Genomic DNA, 16,612 nt, shown 5'->3' with positions numbered 1-16,612 from the left:
ATCCTCTAGGAGGCGCCCTTCAACTCGCAGTTCCCATGAGGGCACACTGGCATCCTCTTCTTCAGCGTCGGGCTTGCCCGGGTAAAAGGTGTTCGAGATGAACACGCGTAGCTTCCGTTTTTGCTGTTGGTAATAAAACAAATATGGATTTAAAAATCAGAGAATTAAATATTGTATTTGAGAACTCAAGAAAAAGCTAATGTGTACTTGAAAATTTTCCAGACTTATTTAGAGAAAATAAAAAATAATGAAAGTGGTTATTAAACAAGCCTGGTATTAAAATGAAGACCTGCTATAAAATAACAAATCTTTTGATAATTTCCTCTTCGTAAAAAGAGGGAGAGAAACAAGCCTGATTTTCTATTTGTTACACAGACTCTACACATTTTCTACATATCACATTTATACAAAAAGAGACTAAATGAAAAAAGCTGTTTATCAATTTTCTGCTAAGCAAGAATGAGCAGGACACCAGTCACAGATGGTACACATGACATGGTGTTTCAGCTTGTATCCTTTATCTGGTAAGCAGATTTCGTTGTGCTTAGCTGTCTCATGTGATGAAGCAGCTTTCAGACTTGCAACTTTCTAATTGCAGTGAACTTTTGTACAGTGTTTATCAATTTTCTATGGCACTGTTTTGAAAAGAAAACAAGGAAATCAGCTGATCAGTTGAAAAGTTGCATGCCTAAGGTCTTTGAAATTGAGGCCTTTATTAGTCCTTCATGCCTCATTTTGAGTTCAATGGTGGAAAAGGCAAGATGTCCACACCATGATAAAAGGTTAAAGGCAGTGGACACTATTGGTAATTGTCAATGACTAGCCTTCACAGTTGGTGTATCTCAACATATGCATAAAATAACTAACCTGTGAAAATTTGAGCTCAATCGGTCATCAAAGTGGCGAGATAATGATGAAAGAAGAAAACACCCTTGTCACACGAACTTATGTGCGTTTAGATTGTTGATTTCGAGACCTTAAGTTCTAAATCTGAGGTCTCGAAATCAAATTCGTGGAAAATTACTTCTTTCTCGAAATCTATGGCACTTCAGAGGGAGCCTCAATGTTTTATACCATCAACCTCTCCCCATTACTCGTCACCGAGAAAGGTTTTATGCTAATAATTATTTTGAGTAATTACCAATAGTGTCCACTGCCTTTAAAGTAAGTACAACAAGCCCCCCCCCCTCCTCCCCATCCCCAAATCTGACAGTACAAAGTACAAATAAAATACAGGTCTATTTTTGTGATTGATGTACTTATTCTGATGTACGTCTTTTCACACCAGGCTCTAAGAGTCAAGTGATGCCCTGAAAATAGGGTGCAGTGCTGTCCACCAGAGGGGGGCGGCCAGAGGGGAAGTAACCCCTTTACACCTCTCCTACGCCCAAACCCATCAAAACTAACAAGGCGGGAGGGTACCGGTTAGTTTGTAAATAGAAAATGCCAAGGGTGGGTTACGAGGGTAATAAGGTGAGAGCAGGACCAGAGGGTGTTCTAATTATTAAGAGTAGGCAACCTACTTTGGGAAAAGTAACCCCTACCCTACTTTTGAAGAATCTGGGTACTTTTTGTAGGACACAAAACACAATGTCCACAGATTTACATTAAACTCACACAGTTTGGAGATAATGATGGTAGAAAGCTTCCCTTGAAATATAACTTGTTGAGGTAATGTAGTTTTTAAGAAATTAGTTAAACAAGTCATGAAAATAAGTTTTGTCTCAGTGAGTCGTTGATTATTTTAGCATGTAAAACGTATTTTACTCATTCCTCAAAAACTACAGCACCTCAGCAAGTAATAGGTTAAGGTAAGCTTTCTACTATCATTATCCTCAAACGGTGTAAGTTTAATGTAAGAGTGATGACCATATGTACACCTTCCCTTTAAAGGCACTGGACACTATTGATAATTGCTCAAAATAATTGTTAGCAGAGAAACTTACTTGGTAACCAGCAATGGAGAGCTGTTGATAGTATAAAACATTGTAAGAAACAGCTCCCTCTGAGGTACATGTAATGTAGTTTTTGAGAAAGAAGCACCTTTCCACTAAAATATTTGAACTTGATTTCATGACCTCAGATTTTGATTTTGAGGTCTCGAAGTCAAGCATCTGAAAGCACACAACTTCGTGTGACAAGGGTGTTTCTTCTTCCATTTTTATCTCGCAACTTCGGCGACCAATTGAGTTCAAATTTGCTCAGGTTTGTTATTTTGTGCATGTGTCCAGTGTCTTTAAAGACACTGGACACATTTGGTAATTGTCAAGACCAGTATTCTCACTTGGTGTATCCCAAAATATGCATAAATTAACAAATCTGTACAAATTTGGACTCAATTGGTCATCAAAGTTGCAAGAGAATAGGGAAAGAAACACCCTTGTTGCATTAATTTGTTTGCTTCAGATGCCTAATAGAAGGCTTCAGGCCTGAAGTCTTTTACTATTTGAGTGAGAAATTACCCCTTTCTAAAAAAACTATGTTACTTCAGTACAGCGTTTATACTATCAACAGCTCTCCATTGCTTGTTACAAAATAACTTTTTATGCTAAAAATTGTTTAGAGTAATTACCAATAGTGTCCAGTGCCTTTAAGGGAGGAACAAATAAAGGACAAATAAATTCCGAAAAAACACCACAAAGACAAACAGTGTCTTCAGCAAGATGTCTGAGGGGTGGCCCGGTTGACGGATCCCCCTTATGGGCGTTGACAAAGGACACGTCTGGGGCCAGACCCAGATAAAATATTTCGAACAAAAACTAGGACTTGGGAACACTGGACATGACCCTGTTCTGGACCGGACTGAACAAAAGCATGGCTGGCAAAACTGGGTTGTGGTGAATAGATTTTTGCCTTGGCCTAATTCCAAGCCAGACCCTTTTCAAAGCCCCGAGTTTTAAGCAAGATTTCAGCGTAGATTGCACGGTTGTTTTTGTGTAATTTCCCCACTTGTTTATTTGTTTTTTTGTTTGATAGTAGCCGCTGCAACAACACAAGGTGATTGCAATTCTGGGGAAAGACAATCTGTTTTTTTGAGATTACAGTTAACCCTATTATGTTTTAGGTATACATAATATAAAAAAATGAAGACAAAAAAACCTGTAAAGGCTGTGCGACCACAATCAACCAGTGAATAACCTCAGTCCGAGGAAAGGATTGCAACTTGTGAAAAGACAGCTTTGGACTCAATGAAAAGAATCCAGGAGGGAAAAGAGCTTGGGAAAACAGACACTGGGTAGGGAGGAAATTTCAGTCCCCAAAGTACGTAATTGTTCTGGGAATTGGGCACGGACCTCAGCAAGCTTGCTCTGTGAGCTCCAAAGAAACTTCATAAATTTATCAAAAAGACAAATCTAAAAGGTTTTCAATAACAGTTAGCTTTGATGAGGAACTATGGAGAACTAAACACACGTAAAAACAAAATTGTCAACCCTTTTTTCAACATTTATATAAAAGTTTGTTTGTAACTCAAAATATATTGCCTCAATACAATTTCAATAGATCTAGAAACAAGTTAGGGTGTATTTTGTTATGACCCTGATCCAGAAATTCTTAACTTTGTCATTTTTCCTGACAAAATATTTGAGCACTGGTATCACCACTGCAGTGTAAATGTTTACAGACGGGACGATTATAAATAAAAATAGGAAAAAAAATCCTGAAATTGTGGTAAGTGTTTCCACGGATGACAACAAGTGTAGAATTGAAACTCTTTTTATAATGATCTTGACTTGAATACTGACTTGACCGTATTGACCGTGTTGGGGAGTCTATATACTTTAGATGCCTTCATGAAAAGCTTTGGCGTAAGTGTGTACCGCACGTACGTCGCACCTCAAGAGTAGTATAAGTGCTTCTCCTCTAATCAAACAGCCATACAATAGAGACTGGCGCCCAACTTTCCCCAAAAATTAAATGGGTGTTTGGACAAGAGGGGTACAATCGATGGGCTGTTCCAGATACCTAAATGGGCTATACAGGCGCACTCAACCCCAATTTTTGTGTTGTTTAAACAGGGTCGCCGACTCAGCCTATGAAGTGGGTAATCGGTACCCTGCTTCATTGTATCCTGTTTGTGTGTATTTTCCCTGTGACACTGCTCATCCGTCGCTGCTCGCCGGCTACGAAAAAAAAAAAAAAATCGCTTGCGCAAGATGATCGCAACCCAATCCCACGCTTTACACGATTGAATTGTTGTCAGAGTGCAAATTCAATACCCATTTTCCGGGTGCCGGGTGCACATGGGCGTTTTGGAAAAATAAGCAAACTGGAAACTGGGGGAGGGAAACTTTGAGATTGGAGTTGAAAAAACACATGTTTAGTCCAATAAAAGTGACTTCTGTGGGGGTTGATTCCGACGCCACAGCTAATGTCAGGAAACGTGGTTTTGTGAGGAGCACTTAGTGTTTAAATTATTCTGTTTGATTGTAATTATACATGAACTGTACTGTGCATTGACCTCATTAAGTGTGTTTAGGGAGGGGGGGAGGGGGGCACATGTTTTTTTTTGGGGGGGGGGGTTGATGGGACCTGCTCGACAGACAGTAAAATGGTATCAGCAAGGCTGTATGGATTTAGATGTTTGGAGAAAAGCTTAGTATGAAGTTAGAGTTATTGAATGTACTGGGCACTATTGATAATCACTCAAAATAATTGTTAGCCATAAAAACTTACTTGGCACTGAGCAATGGAGAGCTATTGATAGTATAAAAACATTGTACGAACTGGCTCACCCTGAAGTAACATAGTTTTTAAGAAAGGGGTAAATTCTCATTCAACTATAACAAGACTTGGGGCCTACAGCCTTTTATGAGGCGTCTGAAAGCACACAACTTGTGCAACAAGGGTGTTTTTTAATATATATCTGATTTGTGGTAACACCATGTGTGTATCTACTTGCCAGGTAGAGTTTGTTCTTAGAGAACTCTCTTGCTTAATTCTACTACCCCAGAGTAGATTGTTCGGGTGTTCTGGAGACTTCTCAGTTTTGAAAAGAACGTTCCTGCTTATCAGTTATTACCTAGGCGGATGGTATAGAAATAGGGTGCTTTTTCTTTCATTATTCTCTAGCAATTTTGATGACCAATTGAGTCCAAATTTTTACAGATTTTGTTTTCAAGGGAAGTTTTCCACCATGACCATCTTTATACCACCTAAATTATGCGCAAACCTGTTATCATTCATATTTTCAGTCCTATCAGCGTTGTGCAAACCTTTTATTCATATCAACTAAAATAAACCTGCATATCGTAATCTCTAGGAACAATTTTCAGCCACAAAAAAAAAGTGATGCCAAAAAATATTTGTAAAACATGCTTTGATCAAGACAATCAGAGGATACTGATTGAAGCGTTGAGTTGTCAACCAACGGCTCTGAACGAAACCTCTTCAAAGGAGATTTACACATGGTGCTAACACAAACCTCACCTAATATACTTCCACCACGCAAAGTTTCAAATCCTACTTTACAATGTTGGCTAATAATAGGTTCAAGTAAAGTTGGCAAATACTTGGTGTGATTTCTCTCACTTGTTACCATATCTTTGAAAAGTAGTACAAAAAACTTCCTCAGGTTAAGAAAGGAAAGAAAGAAAATAAAACGAGACAAGAGCGGAAAAGAAAAAAAATCAGCTGACGGATTAGGAGCGTGGTGTAAACACACGAGGGTAAACAACGCACGGGGAACGTGCAGATACTATGGAGTGGTTTGTATCAACGCGTGGCACCGATTCCCCACAACAGTTTAAACTTAGCCGAAATCGTCATTGTCCCCGTGTTTACCCACGGCCCTTCGCATGTTTCACTATTTCTTTCATAAGTTCTTTCCACCTTCGAACAAACCTCCACTGTTTGATCATTCCGGATCGTTCCACAAGCTTATCAAAACTGACCCGTAAGTTTCGTGAATTTTGCCCTCATTTGCAACTTTTTTTCGCCAGATAAAAAAAAAGTGGTGTGCAGGGGAAACTTTGAGTCCCTTATGTAGGTTTTCGGGTCAATAGTCTGTCAATCAACCTAGGGGTGTATTATTCCCAATGACTGTTATTAGCAAGAGGGGACAATAGGGTCTACATTGTCTAACATAACAATGATGTGTCCCCTTGTAACGGCAAACTCAGGGGCGAAGATTTAAGAGATATAGGTCGGGTCATCAGACTGTTACAGGTCCTACTACCAGACCTTGAGAAATAAATCATCCCCATTTCAACTTCTCCAAAGTGTTAGCACCTTCCACGCATTCCATAACCCTGAGCAAGTGGAAAAAATGTCCCCCCCCCCCCCCCTTAAAAAGAAAAAAGAAACTGGAACGCTAATTGTTTTGGAAAAACAAAGTTATTACAAATAAATCCTCCACTGTAAGAGTTTGATCCTCTGTTTATTGTTGGACGCTAACTTCCCGTAAAGTCGAAACCTAATCTGGCATTTGGTGCATAACATTGTTGTTATGAACTAGTTCCCCGAAAATAAATACCCCCCCCTCTCTCAATCTAGATTCTTCTGCGCGACCTGTTTTTTTTTTTATGGTTTCCATTGAGTTGGGTTAGAAATGTGGCAGCTTGGTGGGCGTGCTTTAAAAATGTAGGACATGAAGCCACACGACCTAAACACCACAGCAAAATTGCGTCATGGGGTTACATACTGTAATCATTTGTGGCAACAAAACCTTGGTACAGTTCACCAAGCAGCAACATTTATCACCAGGCTCAGGGCACTTTTTAAAACTACTTTCAGAATACTAGGCGGTATCTTTCATCTTGGAAAGGGCAAGGCTATTTTTTCTATTTGCAAAGAGTACTACCCTGGGAAAAAAAACAACGTTTGTAGGACTCTTCTGAAGGGGCACATAGGGCAAGGGTGGTCGGGTTGGCGCAGTGGTATCTTCCCTTGCCTTCCCCCCTCTAGATCTTATGACGATTGGGTTTTCAGTCCCTACCTGACAGACTGGGTTTTCAATGGAATAAATCTCTGGGGGTTTCCTTCCACATCTAAAACTTAAACTTCCTTCCTAGTCTTCTCTCTTTTGGGCTCTTTGCTAGTACAATGATTAAGTTCGCTAAACTGAGAGTCCTAATGGCTTCACAACCACAACAAATGCCCTCCGAGACCCATTTATGTAACAACTTGTAAGGGTTACTAGGGTGCTGCAGCGCATTCAGCAGCCACTGCAAGAAACACCCGGGCAAAGCCCTTCTCTAAGCAATAAGTGTTACTTGGTACTTTAAAGGCAGTGGACACTATCGGTAACTACTCAAAATAATTAGTAGCAAAAAACCTTACTTGGTAACTAGTAATAGAAAGAGAATGATAGTATAAAACATTGTGAGGAACGGCTCCTTCTGAAGTGACGTAATTTCGAGAAAGAAGTAATTTCCAATGAACTTAATTTCGAGATCTCAGATTTAGAATGGGAGGTCTCGAATGGGAGCATCTGAAAGCACACAACTTCGTGTCACAAGGGTGTTTTTTTCTTTCATTATTATCTCACAACTTCAACGACCGATTGAGCTCAAATTTTCACAGGTTTGTTATTTTATGCATATGTTGAGATACACCAACTGTGAAGGCTAGTCTCTGACAATTACCAATAGTGTCCAGTGACTTTAATGGGGTGCTGTAGCGCATTCAACAGCAACTACCAGAAACACTGCGGTAAACCTTAGCAATAAGTGTTACTTGGTACTTTAACGTGCATCAAGGACCTACTGCTTTTCATCCCAACTGAAGGATGCAGCAATAATGGTTAAAGTGTCTTACTCAAGGACACAAGTGTCAGACCATGACTTGAACCCACACTCTACTGATCAGAATCACCAGAGCTTAAGTCTGGTGCTTAAGTCCAGTGCACTTGACCGCTCGGCCACAACACGCCACAACTTGATAAGAATAGAAAAACTATTGGTACATCCATAAGGCTACTCAAGCCCTAGCATCTCCAGCATTTCAATATTCTCCTGATGGCTGGCAGAGTATATCAAACATCCAGACACTCCTTCCAGTACAGATTTACAACAGGGCACTACTATGCAATCGGTCACATTGGTAGTTGCAATAGATGGATTGCACTCAATAAGTATCAACCACCATATTTTCCGGTAAACAATGGAAAAATGCACGCGATGCGCACAACTCTTAGCCTATGATAGCCTTGCATGCGTGCACATTTTCAAATGGCCATCGGTGACGCTTTGTTCAATCCATCTGTTGATGTTAAAGGAACACATTGCCTTGGATCGGACGAGTTGGTATATAAAAAGCGTTTGTAACCCTTTTTTATAAAATGCATATGGTTGGAAAGATGTTTTAAAAGTAGAATACAATGATCCACACAAGTTTGCCTCGAAATTGCGTGGTTTTCCTTTTACTGTGCGAACTAACACGGTCGGCCATTTATGTGAGTCAAAAATTTGACTCCCATAAATGGCCGATCCTGTTAGTCGACGAGGTAAAAGGAAAACCGTGCAATTTCGAGGCATGTTTGTGTGGATCATTGTATTCTACTTTTACAACATCTTTCTACCCATATGCATTTAATAAAAAACGGTTACAAACGCTTTTCAAAGACTAACTCGACCGATCCAATGCAACGTGTTCCTTTAAGGTTTCTGCAAAATTGTTTTTAAGTATGTTAAAAACTGCAAGTTTGAAATGAACATGGAAATGGGTGGTGGGGTAGAAATTTCCCAGAAATTGTTTATTCTATGGGTTGGCATAGTAGTGTGAAAAGGGCTACAATGTAATGGCACAATTCAAACGGCTCCTAATTACATACAAAGCGATCAGTTGACTTGTCCCCCAATACAATACCAATCTTTTCCCACATCAATTATCTTCTCACAAACTACAAATGAAAACTTAACTCATGTGCCGATTCCAGTTAGTGACCAATGTTATGGAAAGACCTCCCAATATAGAAAACAAATTGGCGCCAAATGTGAACATTCTCTACAGAAGAGTAGTCTGAAAAACTCATTTTCTATGAAAAATTTGTGTACGTGAAAGTGCCTTGGATTTTTTTAAAGATAACTGTGCGATACAAGTTGTTTTGATTGATTGATTGATTGATTGATTGATTGATTGATTGATTGATCTGATTGATTGATTCATCGACTGATTGATTGAATGTAATGAGAGCATCAACAATGGAATTGCTCTAAGTCTTAATAGAAAGCTGACGACAAGTATATTTTTGTAATGACCCAGCAATCTTGAATTTTAAATTCTATCAAGCCAGTGAAGAAGAAACTGATTGAGCTAGAATTTTTATTTTTTTTTTCATGAAATTTGATTGGACCAGAATAAAGTAGGCCAGAGTTGTCCACCAATCGCAAGCTTTACGACGCGACGCTGGGCTATAGTTACTGCGTAGAATGGGCACCGGCGCCTGCAGCAAAATGTTACTATTATGGGAGTGGTGGTGGGACCGGAACCAGACATCGTCCATGAACCAGCCACGTGGTCCGTCTTTTGTTTGGTTCTGGTGCTGTGGGCAATGCATGCGCCCGTCACCCATGCGTTAAACAGGTCAATACACAAACGTGTATACACCTGCGGGGCAAAGTTGAGTCTTTTCATACTTGCGAAAAAAAAGTGAGCCAAGTTCTTCACATGCAATTCTCAATTTTTTTTTTCATAAAGAATATCTGATCACATGAACAAATCTCAGCTGTCTTTTTGACCCAGCAGCGATAACTTTTTTCATTCATTTGTAAATTTAATTGGGTTTATTTTGTTCATTCTTCACGGGACAATTTTGTACCTAATTTAACAATCTGTGCGGGGCAATTCCGACGAACCAAATGTATAATAGGGTGTTATTGTGACAATCATGCACAGATAACTTCCACTATCGACACTGTCCTATTGATAAGCATGGCCAGGCATTTCCTTTTGTACGATAAGAATGCCAGTCCTTCGTGGACTAGATACCTACCCCCCCAAAAAAGGCAAACCCAGTTTTAACCAAAATTGCAGCCTTGCGTGTTTCATCGGAGCGTAAAGATTCAAATTAGTCCAGAAAGTAGGAGGCTGACCTAATTGGTTGTGAATTCCACACAAATGGGCCAGAACTTCTCCCATCAAAATGGTGTTCCCATTTCGAAGGTTTTTTTTTTTTCTTCTTCAAAATAATTTGTTTAACAAATCATTGTTGGCCTGCCTGTTAAAATATCTTTGTCCTGGACCTTAACTTAAAAAAGAAGAATGCCTACGTGCATTTTTCTCAGTCTGCCCCCCTATGGAATGTCCAATTGTGATTACAAAGAAACATTAGAAGGTAGTTTAAAACCTGAAACTGGATCAGGTGATTGTGCTTATCCTACAATCCAATTTTAAAACCTTGTAGATGAGAAATTTTTGCTAGAATGTGACCCAATTCATTCAGTTTCTTCTCCTCCTACGCAAATAGACCAATCCAGTAGGCTCCGCCCACGACGCACGTGTGAGCAATAACACGTGGGGCTCTCCAATGCCTTTCTGCACAACTCTGCCGCGCGCGCCAAGATATGCGCATGCATGTCGGACCTTATTTGTCGGACCTTCGTTGCGTTGCGATTGGTCAATACGCAATGGGGCGGAGCTTAGTGGATCGTTCTATTGATTGCAGTTAGATAACAATGGTATGCCTGACTCTACTCATTTTGGTTTTTTTACTCATACACACCGATGTGTGTTAACACTGTATACTCAGTACTTACCCGATTTCTGTGAACAAAAACCACAGGCATATTACTCAGTTGGGATTCGAACCCACGACCTTTTCAATTCCAGAGCAGTGTCATACCAACTAGACCACCGAGATTGCCCGGTGGCTAGAGGCAGTTCGAATCCAATGTTTTAGCAGTGGGTACTGCAAACAACTACTTGTTACGTTTCCATTAGTTGAAGGCAGTGGACACTATTGGTAATTACTCAACATAATTTTTAGCATAAAAACTTTCTTGGTTACAAGTAATGGGGAGCTGTGGATAGTACAAAACAGTGTGAGAAACGGCTCCCACTAAGGTAACCTAGTTTTCGAGAAATAAGTAATTTTCCACGAGTTTGATTTTGAGACCTCAGACTTAAAATTTGAGGTCTCGAAATCATGCAAGCATCTGAAAGCACACGTCTTCGTGTTACAAGGGTGTTTTTTCTTTCATTATTATGTCGCAACTTCAACGACCAATTGAGCTCAAATTTTCACAGGTTTGCTATTTTATGCATAGTTGAGATACACCAAGTGAGAAGACTGGCCTTTGACAATTACCAATAGTGTCCAGTGTCTTTAATACTAAAAATGCTATAGTACAGCATCATTATATTTTCGCATAGCGTAGAAGAGCAAACTCTAAACCAATTCCTTTACCATACATCTTTGTTTCACTCCCATTTAAATCAGTGTAACCAAAGCATGGCTGGAAGGGGCAAATAGTCTGGTACCTTTTTGGTATAGATTTGAACGAGTCTTCATTGTTGATACTGCATACAGGGGACGTGACAAGGGTCAGTATTATAACGGTCTAAAAAGGTCTACAGTAAGCGCCCGAAACCAGACAAATCTTCTTTATTGTTTATTTATATGAACAAGTAACTAAGGCACACGTCATATAGACACATGCCATGGAGATTTCTTAGCCCGGTTGAAACTAGGCTAAAGAATACAAATCGAAAGGTGGCTATTGTTTGTGATTAATAAGTCGTGTTGTTTGTTTATTCTTCAGCACCTGAGTGCAAGGGTGAAGTTAATGTGGGGTTCCCGCTGTACATCGATTGTGCAAGTCACAAAATGTGTCTTTTTCAAATAAAATAAGGCAAACTGACTGGGTAAGTTTTCAAAAGTTTGGGTTTAAACAAAGACATTGACAAGAGCAGGACTTGGACTAACATACTGGCAGTCTACCAATGGAACTAATGAGCCGTTTGTTGGCAGTCTCCCTATTAGTCAATATATGGAGCTTCCGTGTGGCCAGGGGTACACCCAAGTTTTCACCATCTTGTAATTCTCCCAGTCAAATCAGTTGGACCAATCTGAGGTAGGTTGGAAGGAAAAGAATTCTGGCCTCTTGTTGGTGAGCATTTTATGAGTAGTTGAAGAGGTAGTAGACATTGCCAATCAAAAGATTAGCGTTGGTTTTAAGTTTCCTGAAGTTGCACAACATGCAAATTTAAAAGAGGAAGATACTTTGTCTCTAAAAAGAATCAAGCTGATCGGTGCAGTCGACGATGATGTCTTGCAAATAAATACTTTGCGTCGACCCGTATCAACCGTTATCAATTTCTACTTTCTTATGAAACACAACTCTGAACGTTTGCCCTTACTAAACAAAATTTGAGCTCCAGTAAAGTTCACCTGCCTTGATTTACAATGTGCTGGCCTGGAATGTCATGTATGAATCCCAAAAGTGTGTTGAGATCACAAGTTTAATTTATTTGATTATTCCCCTTTGTGCCCGAGTCTTGACGTCCATAGTCGGTACCTGTAACGCCCCCCTACAAGGGACACCGGTATCGGTTACAAATACCGCATCCCTCTGAAACTTTGTGTAACATGACATCGTCATTATCGGTGGTTTGTGGCGATGATGTTGAACCTTGTAAGGGCGACGCAGGGTCTCACCATGGTCTCACGCACTGATATAGACCATGACCCAATACTGTATGGAATGGCCCAACTCAAATAAATTTAAAAAACCTAAAATCTAGAACACTGGTCTCTGGACCTTGCTACCCCTGGTCAAGGTGCCCAGTGAGGATTCCTAGCGGGGTACCGGGTATCCATTCTCAGCACATCACAATTCATTAAAACATAACTGAGGACAGTTGGAAAACCAATTGGGAAGAATTAAGGGCACAACAAGTGCCACCTGTAAGTGGTGTTTTATGTCTTTGTTTTCTTTGGATTATCTTGTAGAACAAGACTTGACTTCTTGACCTACTTGTGTCTTAGAAAATATAGCTGCAAAAAATGTATAGAATCTGTAAAGAATTCTGACCCATCCTTTGACACTTTTAGCATGAAAAGTTTTGAGCCACAAAGCTTTTATGTAAGTTTTTTCTTACAATAAGTTCTGGTTTTGTGTAAACAAGATGCAGCTTATAGAGGAAAAACTACAGCACTGGATTCAGTTGTGTCAGGGCCGGCCGAGCAGTCGAGTGCATTGGAATCAAGTTCTGGTCTTGTCATAGAGTGCGTTCAGTTTGTTTCACCTGGTCTTGGCCTTTGTGCCCCTCCATTAAGTTTTCTATAGACTTTAAGATTTCCCAATAGAGGTGCCCTTTCAAAGTGAAAACTCTCTTGTCCTATCAAGTTTCCCCAATAGATGTGCCCTTTGCAAACTGAAAATTGCCTGCCCTCTCAAAGTTTTCCAAATGAATGCGCCCTTTGCAAATTAAGAACAGCCATGCCCTCTCCATCTTTGTGAGGGTTAGGCTATTTTCATTTTGGAAAAGGGTACTTCCCTTGAAATGTCTTAAATGGGGCACCACGGCCAAGACCTGGGCAACAGAGCCCACGACCTCCACGTCAATCCAGGTCAGTTGTTATTGCTTTCCATGTTAATTTCTCTACCAACTGACCAACTTTTAAGTGCACCACCTCAAATTGTCATTTTGGATTTCCTGTAATATAAAATAAAAACACGCCCACACAGAAAACTGAAGTAAATATTCCCCCTATGTTTCCTAGAGTCATAATCCAGAACAGAAAACCATGACATGAATACATCCCCCATGCTGTCCGGAAGATGCTTCCATAAATAAAATCATTAACCCAAATAAATTGCACAATGCTAAACTTGTACGATTTGTTGAGGGGCGGTATTTATATTTAGAGCATCGACGCAAATTGGAGCAATTCAAAACGTTTGCGCAGCGCAGCGGGGGTGGAGCCCAGTCCGGCCCCCATACTATCGAACCGATGCGTACATAAAAGCCTATTGACCCAAATAACTTGCACTATGTTGAGTTTATATTTAATTTCGACATACATGCGCATGTGTGCATCGGAAAAGGGAAAAGCTTAAAGCCATAGTATAGCAACTGTGATAATCAGGGACAATATAAATGGTCAACCATTTTTGATCTAAAAGCTTCAATGGGGTTAAGTCAGTGTGGATACAACTCCTTCCTGAAATGTACTAAAGTGGTATTTAACTCAGTTGAAGTTTGATCTTAATGTTTTCTTACTTGAAGTTTGATCTTATTTCTCTTGCTTCCTGGTCAATGCCTTTGTGCCCTTGAAATGCTCTGGTAGAAATTGACAATTTCCTTATACTATAGGGTGCCGTTTACCCAGGAGAAAAATGCCTTGGTGCCTTTCCTTTACAGGCCTGTCCCTGTACCAAGGAAGAGCTTCCCTGCCTCAACCAGAACCAAGTATCCGGCTTGGAACATCTCTTTACATGTCAGCCAAGTTACAGAGCCATACAGCAACAGCCCCCATACCCTCCCGGCAGAGCTTTCAAGAAAACCTATCGCCCCGGTGCCCCTTGAAATGTTCAAGTAAAATTAATACGTCCTGTACCAAGGAAGAGCTGCCCTGCCTCAACCAGAACCAAGTTCATGTGTATCTGGCCTGGAACATCTCTTTAAATGTCAGCCAAGTTACAGACCCATTGAGCAACAGCCCCCATACCGTCCCAGCTTAAGCTATCAAGAAAACTTCCTGACCCCAATACCATGCAGTTTGGGAGGGGACTTCCATGAGCCTGTTCAGCTAAACTGGAGCATGGGGTTGCAGTAGGTAATGCGGCAGCCACTCTGGACAGCGCTGGGGAACACAGCGTGAGACGTATATCAATTGACTCAGAATATTAAGGCTAATTACGGGGTACCAGTAAAACAGTAGGGTTGGAGCCGCCTTCGATATCACCACATGCAACCTGATCTAATTTAGACCAGCCTGCTCGAATGACAAGAGCTCCACACACACAAATGGAAAAGCCAAAACGATTGGGGGAAAAGTCGGCTTGTTTCTATGATAATGAAATATTTCCAACTTTTAAACCAGGGGCCAATTTTATAAAGCTGTGAAGTACAACGATTTGCTAAGCACAGCAATCCAAAGTTACAATGTCCCCCCCCCCCCCCCCCCATTTCACCATGGCCTCAAAGGAGGGTTAACTCTAACCCGATCGGGACCATTTACCCACTGACCCTATTCTGGTATAATATCCCCCAAGTCAAGGTTGTTCCTATTGAGATTACACCCATTTGTGATACAGCTTAGCAATCCAAAGTTACAATGTCGCCCCCCCCCCCCCCTCCCTTTCACCTACGGTCTCAAAGGAGGGTTAACTCCACCCCGATCGGGACCATTTACACACTGACAAACCATTTGTGATAAAGCTTAGCAGTCCAACTTTACAATGTCCCCCCCCCCCCCCCTTTCACCCACGGTCTCGAAGGAGGGTTAACTCCACCCCGATCGGGACCATTTACCCACTGACACGCCGCCACATTCTGCAATAATAATAACCCAGTGATTTATCACTCACCTGGCCAGTCCCAGGTATTCTACCAGGTTCCAGAAAGACCTTCCCGATAGACCTTCCCATGTGCCGTTAGTATAAACAAATAATATCAATCCCGAGCTCTACTACCACGGTGTGTGTGAACTTCAACTGACCTCCATCTTAATGAAAATTGGTTATATATTATTATTGTAAATAAAATGATATTACAGAGGCTGGATAAGCTAAAGAGAACAGGGTGTTAATTTGATGAGGGGAAAAGTTCACAAGACCACAGGGCTTGTTGCTCAAAATGTTTACTGGAATAACATTGTTTTTACGAAACCAGAATCAAAATGAGAAGAAAAAAATTCCTGACACAGTTGCGTTTAAAGGCACCGGACACTATTGGCAATTTTTCAAAGTAATTGTTACCATAAATACTAACTAGGTAACAAGCAATGGAGAGCTGCTGATAGTACAAAACATTGTTGGAAACGGCTCCCTCTGAAGTGAGGTAGTTTTTAGAAATAAGTCATTTATCACTAAAATATTTAAAATTGAATCCGGGAACTCAGCTAAGGTCCTGAAATCAAGCCTCTGAAAGCAAACAACTTTGTGTGACAAGGGTGTTTTTTCTTTCATAGTTATCTCCGACGACCAATCAAGCTCAAATTTTCACAGGTTTGTTAATAAAAATATTGAGATACACCAAGTGAGAAGACTGGTCTTTGACAATTACCAATAGTGTCCAGTGTCTTTGAATTACTGGCCTCAGGACTATGGCTTAGTATTGGAGCCCTAAGGCACAAGAGAAGAAATTCTAAGCTACATGTATAATCTTATTACTACACTTATCTTGTAACAGTACTCCTTCAACAAATCCTGCACACACTAAATATTACCCTCTTATCAAATGCTGGGACAATTCAGTATGACTTCCTACAAGTTGTAGAAACAATGACTGCAGTTAGAATATGCGCCAAACTTCTCCATCTTAAAGCGGATCACAACTTGAACTTTCACAGAAGGTCATTCGAAGGTCACAGGATGTGTTGCAACAAATGCATCATCAATAGAGCTGATTTTGTAGGGTTGATACACAGTCCGAAAATTGGGTTGATTTGAAGGCAGTGGACACATTTGGTAATTACTCATAATAATTATCATCATAAAACCTTTCT

General features: G+C 40.4%; 1 protein-coding gene across 3 annotated transcripts in view; it reads right to left on the bottom strand.

Moving 5' to 3' along the window:
- The window catches only part of LOC139948661 (SWI/SNF-related matrix-associated actin-dependent regulator of chromatin subfamily D member 1-like), a 148,429-nt gene that overhangs the window by 53,616 nt on the left and 78,201 nt on the right, over positions 1–16,612 (bottom strand). For all 3 annotated transcript variants that reach the window (XM_071946880.1, XM_071946882.1, XM_071946881.1), the window contains exon 4: positions 1–123. In XM_071946880.1, coding sequence (XP_071802981.1) covers positions 1–123 — 123 coding nt within the window. The remainder of the gene's footprint in view (positions 124–16,612) is intronic.

Source organism: Asterias amurensis, chromosome 16 (assembly GCF_032118995.1).
Source record: "Asterias amurensis chromosome 16, ASM3211899v1".
Taxonomy (NCBI): Eukaryota; Metazoa; Echinodermata; class Asteroidea; order Forcipulatida; family Asteriidae; genus Asterias; species Asterias amurensis.
This window is presented reverse-complemented; position numbering and strand designations above follow the sequence as displayed.